Source organism: Ixodes scapularis, unplaced genomic scaffold, assembly GCF_016920785.2.
Source record: "Ixodes scapularis isolate PalLabHiFi unplaced genomic scaffold, ASM1692078v2 PGA_scaffold2__306_contigs__length_199485367, whole genome shotgun sequence".
NCBI classification, from domain to species: domain Eukaryota; kingdom Metazoa; phylum Arthropoda; class Arachnida; order Ixodida; family Ixodidae; genus Ixodes; species Ixodes scapularis.
In genome coordinates, this window is record NW_024609857.1 from 155,212,848 (window position 1) to 155,226,213 (window position 13,366).

General features: G+C 47.3%; 1 protein-coding gene across 2 annotated transcripts in view; it reads left to right on the forward strand.

Annotated features, from left to right (window-relative positions):
- Positions 1–4,114: 4,114 nt before the first annotated feature.
- The window catches only part of LOC8039239 (novel acetylcholine receptor chaperone), a 28,492-nt gene continuing 19,240 nt past the window's right edge, over positions 4,115–13,366 (forward strand). The window contains exons 1-2 of one of the 2 annotated variants that reach the window (XM_029988651.4): positions 4,115–4,330; positions 9,021–9,156. In XM_029988651.4, coding sequence (XP_029844511.1) covers positions 4,214–4,330; positions 9,021–9,156 — 253 coding nt within the window. In that variant the 5' untranslated portion in view covers positions 4,115–4,213. The other variant, XM_029988652.4, reaches the window with a different exon arrangement.

Genomic DNA, 13,366 nt, shown 5'->3' on the forward strand with positions numbered 1-13,366 from the left:
AAAGCAATTACACGTTTACAATGTGAATCAAGGTACACACTATTCGGTACGGCCCAAATAACCAAAATGTTCCGTGTTAATAGGGAGTTTTAGAATAACGTACGCAATTGTAGAGCACGCTAGCGCTAAATTTAGCGCTTGCGTTACCGCACGCGATCAAGAGAGTTTTAGAATAGCGTTTCTCCGCCGCGACGCAAAAGCCCAAGCACCTCGCGCTTGCAACACCACCAAGATACGGTCACAATTTTTATTTCACACACGAAATGGTGTAACTTGAGAAAGAAACAAGTTTTTTGGTCCACAGCAACATTTTACATTTGTTTAAACGTGATGCGACGCGAGCGGTCGACCGGTCGTGTCCGCATTATGGTGCCTGGATCGCGTCTTCGACTGGTGTGTTTAGCGTCCTATCCCGCCCATACATCAAAAGTGGTCCCGATGTGGCAACAAATGACGCGAGTGTCATGCTGTTGCCTGTCGCGATCCTGGCGGTTGGCCGTAGAAATGTTGGCAAAAAGCACGAGCGAACGCGAGTGTCGCTGTCGTCACGGCGTCCCGTTAGGCGTCCCAACTTCCGGTTGCACTAGCTTCCGTGAACTGTCACAGTGGAAAGCGACCTGCAGCAGAACAGGCATCTGCTACACACACCATAACTGTTGAGACGCCACCAGGGTCGCGACCGGCGACAGCATGACACTTCTATGACGTCATCAGGCGGAAATCGAGGGACCACTTTTTTGGCCGCGGTAAACACACCAGTCAAAGACGTGATCCAGGCACCATAGTCCGCATGCATCGCCTCGGCAAGGAGTACTGACCTTCGCCAGTGTTGCCAGATGGTCCCAACAAAAAACCGCCAAACGGCTGGGAGGTATAGCCCAAATATAGCCAAAGCCACAAAATAAATATAGCCCAAAATAGCCAAGACTAAAAACGACGATTTTTAAGCCTTTTATTGACAATTTTTCATACGCGCAAAAAACAACACGTTAAATTCTCTTTTTCAACCTTCAGATGCGCCACTTTTTTGTGTACATTAGGTCCCCTGATATATATACATAAAAAAAGCTTCAGAAGGATGAAAATTTGTGAAACAATTACCCATCCTTCGTAGGTTTTCAGAAATAGAAAACATACATGGACAGCTGTATTGTGAAGCCCGGGAGATATAGTCATACAGTAAAAGAACAGAATGTGGAAGCAGAACAGTCAGAACTGGGAGTTTTAAACTAGCACCCCCTATATCTAAGGTTCTTACCAATAAACCACCCGTCTATTTTTCTTTGAATGGAATATGAGCGTCCCCCGTTCCGGTTCAAGCTATTTTTTATTGTGTTTCTTTTCTTAAAGTTGGCGATGCCTAAGAATTTTCGCAATGGGTACCAAAGCTGCGTTTGGAGAGTCCAGTCTACGTCCGGGTAGAAGACGCGCTACCGGACCTGTAAAAACAGTGCAATTTATTTGTTTGATTTGCTTCACTGCGCTGTGGGGAGACCGCTTGAACTCTGCTAGCACTGCTTCTCTGCGCATTGTGAAAACCCCGAAGTTTGTAGAAGTTTGAAGCCATTCTCCTTCCTCTCTCTCTTCTCAACTAGCCAAAAGAGAAACAATTTTTTTTACGAAACTGACTAGAAGTTCGAAAATTAACTAGTCGAACCTCAAAGTTCGACGTCGAACCTCAAAGTTCGACGTCGAACCTGAGGTTCGACAAGAGTTCGCCGCACCCTTAGAAATAGCCCAAAAATAGCCACATAGCCAAAGGTGAAATTTCGACGCCAACTAGAAAAAAATGTAGCCCAATTTGGCTATATATAGCCCAATCTGGCAACACTGAGTCCTTCGCCGATAAACGTGTGCTCGTCGTAAGCTTTGGATTGGATTGGATTGGATTTGGGGCTAACCCCTTTGTATCGGGGGATCTCAGCAGCGCTGGATCTAGCCTGGCTAGTAGCTACACTAGCCAAAAACGTAGTTGTGTTCTTTTGATCTCCTCCACCAACACTCCAGTCCCCTCTTTGCCACCTCCACTGGCTGCGAGCTATCGGCGTCGTACTGTTCGTCAACGCCCCGGAATCCCAGCGCCACCGCCATGTCTGGTTCGTACGTCACGTCCAGCTTTATACCCGTGCATTCCAGTATGACGTGTTCCGCCGTCTCGTCTGCTCCCTGCGCGCACATGACGCACTTCACTTCCATGTCCATGTACTTCGCGCGGAAAACGCGGGTCCGCAGCATGCCGCCACGGGCGTCCGAAAGCAGTGCACTGCCCTTGCTGTTGTCCATGAAAGGTATTCGCTTCACCTCCTGTTCCTCTCTGGCATACAGGGCCAGCGCTGGTTTCAGACGTGCCGCTTCCGCCCATCGCCACGTCTCGCTCTCGATCACCCTCGTGCGGATGCTCTGCTGCAGTTCCGGCTGCTCCGCGGCTGGGTAGAGGAGTGGGCCGTTGACCTCGTATCACTGTGCCAGCTGGCGCGTCCGTCGCACCCACCGGGTTGGGACGGACCGAAGATGTACATACTTGAAGACCTGTCTGGCCCAGCGCTCTTCGCTCATCCGGCTGAGGCGTCGCTCGAAGTCCAGCTTGGCTCGGGCCTCCCTGGCCTCAAAACCGGACCAGCCCATGTCTCCTTGGACGGCTTCGTTCGGTGCTGTTCGGCTTGCTCCCAGTGCCGACCTTCCCACCTCCCTCTGACGGACCTCGAGGTATTGCCTGGTACCTGACGACAGGCACAACACTGAGTTGCCAAAAGTGAGCCCCGGCACCGCCACCATCTTCCAGACCGCTCGGGTTACCTCGTATCGGTTATATCCCCAGAGGGCCCTGGCCGTTGCTATGCCCTTGTTCTTCCTGCTCTTCGCCTTGACCTTCGTCTCGTGCTCTAGGAGGTAGTGGTGTCCCTTCTGTAGGTTTACACCCAGATATTTGTAGTGGTCCACCCAAGGTACAGGATTGGCTTGAATGGACAGGTTGGCGGTCCCGTTTTCCTCTATTGCCCCAAAGGCCATCAGCCCAGATTTGTGCGAACTGAAGCTAAGCCCCAGGGCCTCTCCCATTGCACCACACTCGTTCATGAGCCCCTGCAGGCCCTGCAGCGAGTCCGCCATCAGCACCATATCGTCGGCGTAGATGAGTCCCGGGAGTTTTCCTCACTTCCTTTCCCCGCCTTCCGAATATTCCAGTGAGAAACCCTCCCCACTCTCCTGCAGCCGCTTTTCGATTCCTGCTATGTACAGCATAAACAATAGCGGCGACAGCGGGCAGCCCTGTCTCAAGCCCTTGGAGCAGGTCACTGGATGTGTTGTCTCCTGCTGCCACTGTGCCACCACCATCGTCCCTCTGTACACTTCTCGCAAGAGGTCTATCCACTCTCTGCAGAGTCCCCGCTCTTCCAGCTGCGTCCACAGTTTTCGATGTTCGACCGTGTCGTAAGCCTTGCTGATATCGAGAAAACAGAGGTAAAGGGGGAGGTAAAGGGGGCGGTGATTGTTGCTTACCTAAATGGGTTTTTCGGGTTTTTCAGACCGAGTGAAATGTCATCCTGTATTGAAAACCGCAGTCGCGAGGATGCCGCCAACGTCGCGCTCACGACGCTGCTAAAGCGGCCGCGATCGTGGTCCTGGGGGCCGCCATTTTTTCAACTGTGCTCGTCTTGGCTTTAGCCAACTTCTCATCACGAATCCTCCTCGGAGGAGCGCAAAGGGCGCAAAGACCCTTTGCGTCGCTAAAATAGCGCACGCAAAGCGCAAAACGTGGTTAGCGTTCGGCGCACGCGCAGTGGCGACGACGCTATTCTTTGCGTACGTAAAGATTTAGCGTACGCTATTCTAAAACTCCCTATTTTCCTGCGAAGAGATAAAATGTCTCGCTGTTTGCTTAGATTAGCGCCAGTTTAACCTATTATAAAGTACAATATAAAAAAAACAAAATTTATGGTTCAGTGTTGTCGGTTTTGTGCATAGAGTTATTATAATGGTTTTGTGCAACATTTTGTGCACTGCTAGGAACGCTACTACAATGTAGATTTTACCGACTATAGCGCCGAAAAAATCCTGGTGGATATCATTAAAACTCCTTCATATTTTGTGTCGTGTTACCTGTTGTGGTCTACTTGCTTGCCTCATCTTCCGTCTTTTCCGGTGTGCTCTGTGACGCTTGGCGTTGTTTGGATTTTTTGTGAAAGCGTAGTATTTTCCTTCTCACAAAGGAATTATGGCCATGAAATCAATTGTTCTAACCACACTGTCTGTGTTCCTGGGACTGTTTTTCATATTCGTCGGGTCCATGAAAGTGACGCCGAACATCAACAGGGACATGCACCGGGAAATCGTAGGTGTTCTGCGGCAGTCCTCGGTCTTCCGACGGCGCTTGCCGTCCCTGCACGTCCGCATGTTGGGATGATGTGTGCGGCGGTGTAGGGCGGACTTGTAGACGAAAGCGGTTCGGATGCTGAAGCACGAAGCACGCAAAAGATGACACCTCAACCGGTTGACTTGGCAGCTTCGGTGAGCACTGGAAGCCTGCAATGACTTCCAACTGGGGAGGCGTTCTAGAGAGTCTCTGATGGCACGATGGACGTCAGAAACGCACCTAGGGGCCTCGAAAAGACCCGCTAAAATTAGGGTACCTCTCATTGGCTTACTAGAAACTAGCGGCCCGATTAGACGATGGTCCTGGCATCCTTTCGAACTGTCGAGTGTCAAAGCCTAGAGGGCCAGCGAAGGGCGAAATTGGGAGATGCTAATAGTCAACTACGGTACCATTTTTAATCGAAACTATGGCCTTTGAGTGTTACGATTCGAGCACAAAGCCGAAGCCCTATCTAAAATTTTTGTTTTGGTCTTCAACTTGTCACCGGCATTGCACCTTTCTGTCGTTTGCTTGAAATGTTGCACCCTCTTGGCTGCCTTGCCATGATGCATGTATGCATGCGTGGGTTTGCCCATGAATATTGGTTTGTTGGCCGTTTTGTCTTGTAACTATTTACCTTCACTTCAACCCCCCCCCCCCCCCCTCCCTCCCCCAACCCCCCAGAAAATAGAAAGTTATGCAGCTGATGGTGGCTACATTGTTCACTGGTACAGGACCTGATCGTCTTGATATTCATTAGGACGAGACCTCAGGAGTTTCCTAAACTGGTGCCTCTTGTATTGACGGATGTCCAAAAACATGGTAGCAGGCACGATCTTCACTATGGCGTGACCTCTTGGGAGCTTCCTAAATTTCTTCCTCGTGTGTTGAGGGATGTCCGAAGATGTGCGGACGCAATCTTTATTGTGACATTACCTCAAGGACTCCTTACGTATGCATGTTTTATGTTGAAATGTCTACAGACGTAACAGTTGGTACACTCTTCAGTGACGAGACCTCAAGGATCTCCCAGTTTCTGCTTTATATTCTTGTTCCAATGTGTAGGTGTTTGTTTTGCAATGTCCACGTTGCTGCATTCTGTTCCACCCCCACTTCTGGTTTGTTGTGTACAAAAGATTCTAACACTCCGCTGTGATGTTTGTATTGGGGCAACTATGGTATATCATAACCTGAACTGTTTAACTGAAAGTCTTTGAACTTGAATCTGTGTTTTGTGTCTGTTGCTCGTTCTTGTTGCCCAAACAACTCGGTCAGGGGCGGGAGATAGGTGCGGTGACCTACCAGTATGCATTTTGTGTTTTGTCTGAATTTTGGAGAGGGTCGAAAGAAAGCGGGCTTCACAATATTTACGAGGGCTAAGGCCGGAGGCTCAGCCACTTGCCGCTAATGGCTTTGGGGGTAACCCTAGGTTCGGAGGGGGTACTCCCGAATGGGTGGGATTTGCAAATGCGTGATGCTGTCATCCTACTTGTGACATCTCCACAACAAGTAAAAAAACTTCCTCCTCAACAACAACCATAGGTCAAGAGAAGAAAGTTCACTTTCTTCTCTTGAAGGAAATTAACTTGCTCTTGTTTGGCGGGTGTTGCTGTGACACGCTTTCCAGATCCGCACCCCCCCCCCCCCCCCCCCCTTTCCTCTCTTCCTTAAAGTATTTGTATATATATATATATCAGGTGGGCAGCGAGGGCACACAGAGTGCATGGGCTGTCTGCCTTTCCTTGTCGCCTGCACACCTGGTGTGAACTCACTCGAGTGCAATAAAACTATTGAACTATTAACTGGGGCTCTCAAACTCATTCCGGTATAGGGCCAGACAGCCGACCATGCTGGAATTTTTCAACAAAACGAGGGAACACTCATTGTTCGATCCACTCGAGAATTAGTCGAGATCAACAAGTCTCGAAAATAAGTCGTCTTAAAGACAGCTTCCGCTTTCCTGTCGATTTTTATAACGGCATTATAAGAGAACATCCACATTTCTGTCTGACTTTCTCGCTGCCTATGCATTGTTTCACGTAAAGAGGTGCAGCAGCAAAGGCTCATAGCTTTCGCAGTTGCTTCTGGTAAGCAACAATTTGCATAGCTTTGCATAGCAAGAGATTTGCACTTCTAGCTGAGTAGGGCATTGTCGTACAGGTGATTAACTTGAGAAACAAGTGAGAAGCAGAGGTAACAAAAAGACTACAACAATACTTTGTGTAAATGAAATAGAATGGTGAGAAACGTTCTGAACAGACACAAAGGGATCGATGATGCGAGGCCAATATGGCGCATGCCTTTTCTATGTTATGAGACTTGGGAACAGAGGCTTGCAGCCGCGAGATGCTTGCAGGCAGCGTCCCAGTGTGTCACGGGTCCTATGTTTGAGACCCCTGGCCTACAGCCATAGCAACAATTTTTTAGATCAGTGGTTCTCAAATGGGGGTTTGCAAACCCTCTCCGAAGGTCTTCTCAGGGTGCTGGAAGCCCTCAAGGAGAGCAATAAAATTTGTTTTTTTCTTAAAATTAATGCTGTCTTGCACGTGCACCGAGTGAATAAGGTTGATTAGTCTATGTTTTAGAGCTTCAAAGTTGGCTTACATGCATTTAATTTCTTTTTTTAACCGTTTTGTCATCGTAATTGTCTATTATCCGGGATGGGGTCCCCCATCACTTCCGCCGATTCGGAAGGGTTTGCCAAATCATCAGTGGTTGAGAACCACTGTTTTGGAGTGATTTTTAATTCTGACAATAGACTCGTTGAATTAAATTTGGGCTTAAAAAAAAATCTTTGAACCCAAAATTTTACAAAATTACCCAAGCTTGACATATACTGGTAAGCACAGAATGTGCGATAGTCCTTCCAGGGGAAGAAGAGAAGGGCGTCTTACTTACTGGCATCGCCTACCGAAGATTTGCTTTTATGTCTGACACATGTCGTGAGATGACATGACTGGAGAGGCCGTGAAGCGCTCGAGCTCATTCACGCCGGGTTGCAACCTAGTCGGATGCAACCTGAGAACAATCTTTTAGCTCCACCCACAAGCGCATTGCGCCCATCTGAAGTGCCTCCGCCGTCGAGAAAGTAGTTCGCTAGCAACGTTGCTTTTTCTTCCTCCAGAAAACGTGCCTTAAACTACTACAATATTTGTTTAGTTCATTCCGGACATTTAAATAAGTCAGAATATGTTTTGTCAACGAAATAGCTGTTTAGTAAAGAAAGAAAGTCATGTCCAATGTACCGTCTTCCCAATTCATTTTCTGTCCAAGATACTGTCTAACATACCGTCTAACATACCTCTCAGCAGTGCTAAGCCTCGCGCCCGCTTCGAAATTTTCGTTGGCGATAGCGTCGCTGGATTCTCACGTTGTCGCGCAAAAACTCCTCAACGCAAAACTGCAGTTGAGGAGTAGGTGTATAAAAAAAATGACAAATAACACAAATAATGAGCGGACGACAGAACGCACAAGAAATGATAATCAAGTGAATGAAATTGCACATATTATCAGCACTCAACAGCAAAACATAAAATGCATATTTTATATATGGTAGCACCGCAGCTGCTTTCAAAACGAGGGTTCAGCCACACCAGCAGTTCTCAAACTGTGATTCATGGACCTCCAAGGTCCTCAAAAGATAAATAAAAAGATTTTTTAAAAAGAACTTCTCTTGTGGCATCGTGCAGGACCTCCGAGTAAGTTAGCAGGTCCGTGATGGACAAAAGTTTGAGAATCGCTGCGCTAGACCCATGTGCTGCTCCCACAGTATTCCGCTGGATCCAAGAGGGGCTGTTTGCCCCCCTTGTTCTTTTCCGCTCTCTGGCCTAACAAGTGGCCATCCGCATTTTTCCACGATTGTTTCGAACTTTTGGCTAGGCACGTGCTTCGCATTTTAGTGTCGCTCGTTCACGTGACCCGATATACAGATTTCGATTCTTCAACTGAAACTTGAGCTGCTGACATTCAATCATTGGGTTATGTCAATAGACCTTTCGCTAAATGGTTGGAACACCGAGCAAAATCCTGGATATGTAGTGGCACACAGTGCAGATGCTGGCATCTGCGGCGGTATTTTTTTATTCCAGAAATCTCAAACAAACCGCACTTTCCTCGTGCGTTCGTCGTCATCGTTTCTTGAGTCGTTTACTTTTAATTTCGCACAGTCGAGGGCAGTCCAGTGTGCGTACCTACAAACATTGGTGTTCCACCCATCTAGCAAAAGGTCCATTTGTACACCTCTTTCTGACTGGACTTTCGTCTGGAAAAACTTATGATTCACTTAGAGTTTGCTTAGAAAGAAAGCTGCACTTGCATGATCACAGCTGGGTCATTATGCCATTCAGAGGGGCTGAATGCCATGCTCCCTCTTGCCTTACGAGAGAACTCAGCGGACGCCACGGGCCATTGGAACCCATCCAATGCTGCGTGAGTGTCGCATAACCTTTGGGATGCGTGCAGCAACGCAGGTTGTACATACTTGCACGATACATTCTAGATTGGCCGGGATGGTTGGTACTATCCACTGCGGCCTCTCGTAAGGGGAAATAAAGCGTAGGTGTGGAATTTGGAGCCAAGAATCAAAACTTGACAGTTTTCCCGTTCTTCTTGCACCTTGGCTGCCTGCTTAAGTGCCCTACGATCCTCGTGCTTTCCTTTTCTTTTACAGCGGCGGAATTTCATCCAGTATGCCAAGGTGTTTCCGGGATCTCGTCTCCTGGGCATGACGATAGACCCCAAGCTGTACCGCCTCGCTGTTGGGTGGTACGAGGTGGTCTGCGGAACCATCCTGGTCCTCGTCCCAGGTTTGGGGTGCATTCTACCCTCTTAGTTTATTACGACATTTTCTGGACTGTGCATGTGCATAATTTAAAATCTCGCGTGGTGCGGTCTACCTACAGGTGCGGACTATACAAGGATTTGTTTCTTCAAGATCGTTCAATGTGAGGAGACGTGACGGAGTTCGTGAATCACGGTTTGCGTTAGTGGCGATTTCTGTCTGATACGAGCCTCTTTGCGAGCTAATGAAGCAGGCACTTGTCAGGGTGTGCCATCTAGGATTATGTTTTATGTACAGACTCTGCTCCGGGAGTGGGCTATACGAGGAAAAGCTTTTTTTTTAATCCAGATTCTGGCTTCGTGGACTACATGCAGTGTGCGGAGTATAGTCTGGCAAATGTGGTGCCAAAGTTCCACATTTTCGGTGTTCAGTTCTCTTCGAACGTGGCAACGTTTTTTCGGGTTTATTTTCTCCCATAGATTCGGTGTTCTTCGGCGTCAATTTTCACCGTCGGACCAAAAAACTGTTGCCATTCGTCGGGACTCATGTTAGAGAAAATCGCACGCAGGCGTACAAATTCTCGGCCTCCGGGGAACAGTGTGCGCGACCCGAAAACCTGCAGCTCGTTGCTGCACCGATAAGAGAGAAGAACGACTTAATGGGTGCAGTTTCTAAAGGAACAAAACAGCCTTGCGGATAGTGCAGTGCAAGCTGTGTTCTTGGTCGACACCAGAGCCGTATATGGGGAGAGTTTGGTCAGTCTATGATCTCGCCGCCGTAACGCTCTCCTCCCAAGTGAGCCAATCAGCACGCGGCGTAGAGCGAGAGGCATGAGCGCATGCGCGTGAACTCCCAGCTACTCCCACCTGAGTGGGGAGGGCCGCCATCTTCAATCATTCTCCCGGCGGAATGCGTGGGAGCGGCATCTAAATCTCGATTATTTCCTTTTATATCGCTGGCTCTGGCAAGAAAATGACATTCTGTTATTCCTCGGTGAGTTAAAAAGCTAATAAATGAAGATTTTTCGGCGTATGGCCACAAACTTTTATTCAGGCGAAAAAGAAGTCGGCCCGTAGCAGACGACGCGTAGCCTCAGCAGTGCTCTTCTCCGACAGCGTTGCTAAAAAAAGGCGGTCGTCTCCTCTCTTTCTCTCTCACTCCTTTGACGCTCTCCTCCCTTTCATTTACTTTTCTCCTCTCCGGCGCCTTCGTCGCCACACCCACTGGCCAAACTCTCCCAATATACGGCTCTGGTCGACACAAAGTAAGGCTGCAGGTAAAAAATTTTTTTTCGTGAAGCTCAGGTTCTAACACAGAATGTGTTCAAGGGCCGGGGTTCCCGAGGAAAGTGTGACAGAGCACCACAGAAACCGTCACAAAATTCAAGATTCGCACTTTAAAGGACAATCTCTACAAAAGAATTTGTAAATTGAGAATGAAGATCATAATGCTAAATGCACCCCGACGAGAATCGAACCTGTGGTTCCGAGCTCGACGTTTGACCTGTGCGTCAATTAGTGGGTGGACGCTTTGTGTCTACCACGGTGGTCTCTATTAATTGTTCGAACAGGAACATTGATTGCCGACGTTCACATTCGGCATTCACGCTTGGGATTCACGTTTGAATGCTTTGTGGGGAGAAGCGAGTAATCCAAGATGGGGGGTGTCCACCATCGCGTAAAAGAGGATGGAGTTTGGAATAGAATAACACTACGACCGAAACAAAATTAAAATAAGGCAACGTTCACCACAGTCCCCGAAGAATGCCGCGGAAACGCATTCTGCATATACTGAGTTTATTCGTGTTGTCGGGATAAATCAAGCATTTTTTTCTTAATAGAGGACACCTGCAGTTGGGAGGTTTTCAGTTTTTTCTTATTTCGATAAATTGATTTCGGGTGTTAACTTTTGGCGTCTTTCGGTCTACCAAAAATGCGGATTCCTATTTAATACCCTTTTTACTGCGTGCGGCATACATCCGTGAGATTTAACCCCCTAGAAATGAAGAGTGGGGAGCCCAGAAAAAGTTTCAGGCAATGAGAAATTTTGTATAAACTAGCACTGCACACTAGACCTTTTTTCATGGACAGCACCATGTTAAATACCCTAGCGCCTCCTGGCATGCGTCCAGTTCTGCGGCCATGCTGGGTCGGGCGGCGAGCTCACCTTGGGGTGTCGCCGCAGGTTCTGAGGCTGGTTAGGGGAATCTATGCTTGGGTTGTCACAGGTGCGTGGGTTACTGCGTGCCGCAGTTCTCGCGTTTAAACACCTTTTAATAATGTTCACAGTAACAGGCAGTGTGCAAACTTTTTCCCCCTGGATTATGGCATAAGCCGTGCTGCGGTGTTAGTGGTAGGATCAGCAGTGGGGGCAGCAGACAGAAAGCATTCATTTCGCGCTTTGCTCCAAGTTTTTGTGATTGTAGATGTAGCTGCCGGTGCACTAAAAATGTGTTCATTGCTCAGCGTGTGCCACGAGAAAATATGTTGTGCGCACTGAAGGACGCTGCAAATAAAACATAAAATGTTGCCCCACAGCTGTTCATGGTGTGGGCTATGTGCCTTCCTGTGCGACTGTGACTTTTCTGAATTGGAATATTTGCAATTATCGCTCTAAATGGAATGAATGAAGGCAGCTCGAGCTTGCTCACGCGTATTTATTTATTTATTTCCTCCCTTAGGGCCCATAGGCTTTACAGAGAGGAATGGATAAAAAGCAGCTAAATAACGTACACAGAGTAAAATAGCCAGGTGAATATAAAACAAACAACGCATCTAAATACATATACGAAACTATTTAGATCCAGGCAAATAAAACAAAGAACTGTTAATCTGAACACAAAACAAACTCGCAAATAGCATCTTTAAATTCAGCGCTTTTGTTTATGCTGGCAATAGGTGCTGGAAGGCGATTCCAATTCAGAGATGATGTGTGTTTAAAAGTCTGATCAGAACTTGATGAGTGACAAAAGGGGATTCATACTTTATTTCGATGATTGACACGTGATGAGAGATAAGATAGTTGTGTGAAGAGATGCTGACGTAATAAAGGGTTATGGTGGTAGACCTGATGAAATGAGCAAGGCCGGGACACTTTTCTGAAAAGGTAGAAGTCAGGCTGCCCTAAAGTTATTTTCATTGCTGTCACGCTTGAAGTGCGATGATAGTTATGTAGTATGAAACGAACGGAACGGTTTAGAACGGCTTTAGTGATAATGCAAGAGTTTTAACAGGATCCCAGATAGTGGCTGCGTATTCGAGCTTACTGTGAACGAAGGATTTATAGAGGAGCAGTTTGAAGGACAGCGGTGCAAGAGAGAAGTTTCTTTTGAGGAAGCCGAGCATGCGGTTAGATGTATTACCTAGTTACATATTCAATATGAGTGTTCCACGTTAGGTTATTAGTTATCTGTACACCAAGGTATTTATATGAAGATGCAGAATCTAATACAACGCTTTCAATTTAGTAAGAAGGACAACTGTTATTTTAACATGATGCTCTTATGTGCTTACACTTGTTAATGTTAAGTTTCACTTGCCGTCTATCACACCAGGAAGAAACATCGTTAAGGCCAGTCTGAAGTGACTGGACATCAGAAGCGTCAGTTATTTCAGAGTATATTGCACAGTCGTAGGCAAACAGACCAATGGAGGATGAGACGTAGGCTGGAAGGTTCTTTAATGAATATATGGAACAAAAGGGGGCCTAGGACTGAACCTTGGGGGACATCAGCAGTCACGTCTGAGAAGTGTGAGTCATTGCCGTTAACAGAAACAAATTGTGAGCGGTTAGCTAGAAAAGAAGTAATCCAAGCAAATACACGAGGATCAATGTTTAGGGTACTGAGTTTATATAAAAAGGAGCCTATGTGAAAACTTATCAAAGGCTTTACCGAAATCTAAGAATGTGCAATCAACCTGGGATGAACGACCTAGTGAGGCATGGAGACTGTGGGCAAGCTTTAATAGTTGAGACTCGCATGAAAACAGTTTTCTGAGGCCGTGTTGAGCAGGTGAAAACAAGGCACGTGAATTTAGAGAATTCACGAGATGGGAATAGATTATTTATTTATTTATAATACCCTCAGGGCCACAAGTGGCGTTACAGAGGGGAGTGGGTTTACATGAACTAGTTGGTGATGGCGTCCCGAAATCTTCCACTGTCGGTGATGCCGATGAGGTTCTCGGGGAGGTCATTCCAGTCCACAATCGCAGATGGTAAGAGCGCCTTCTGGT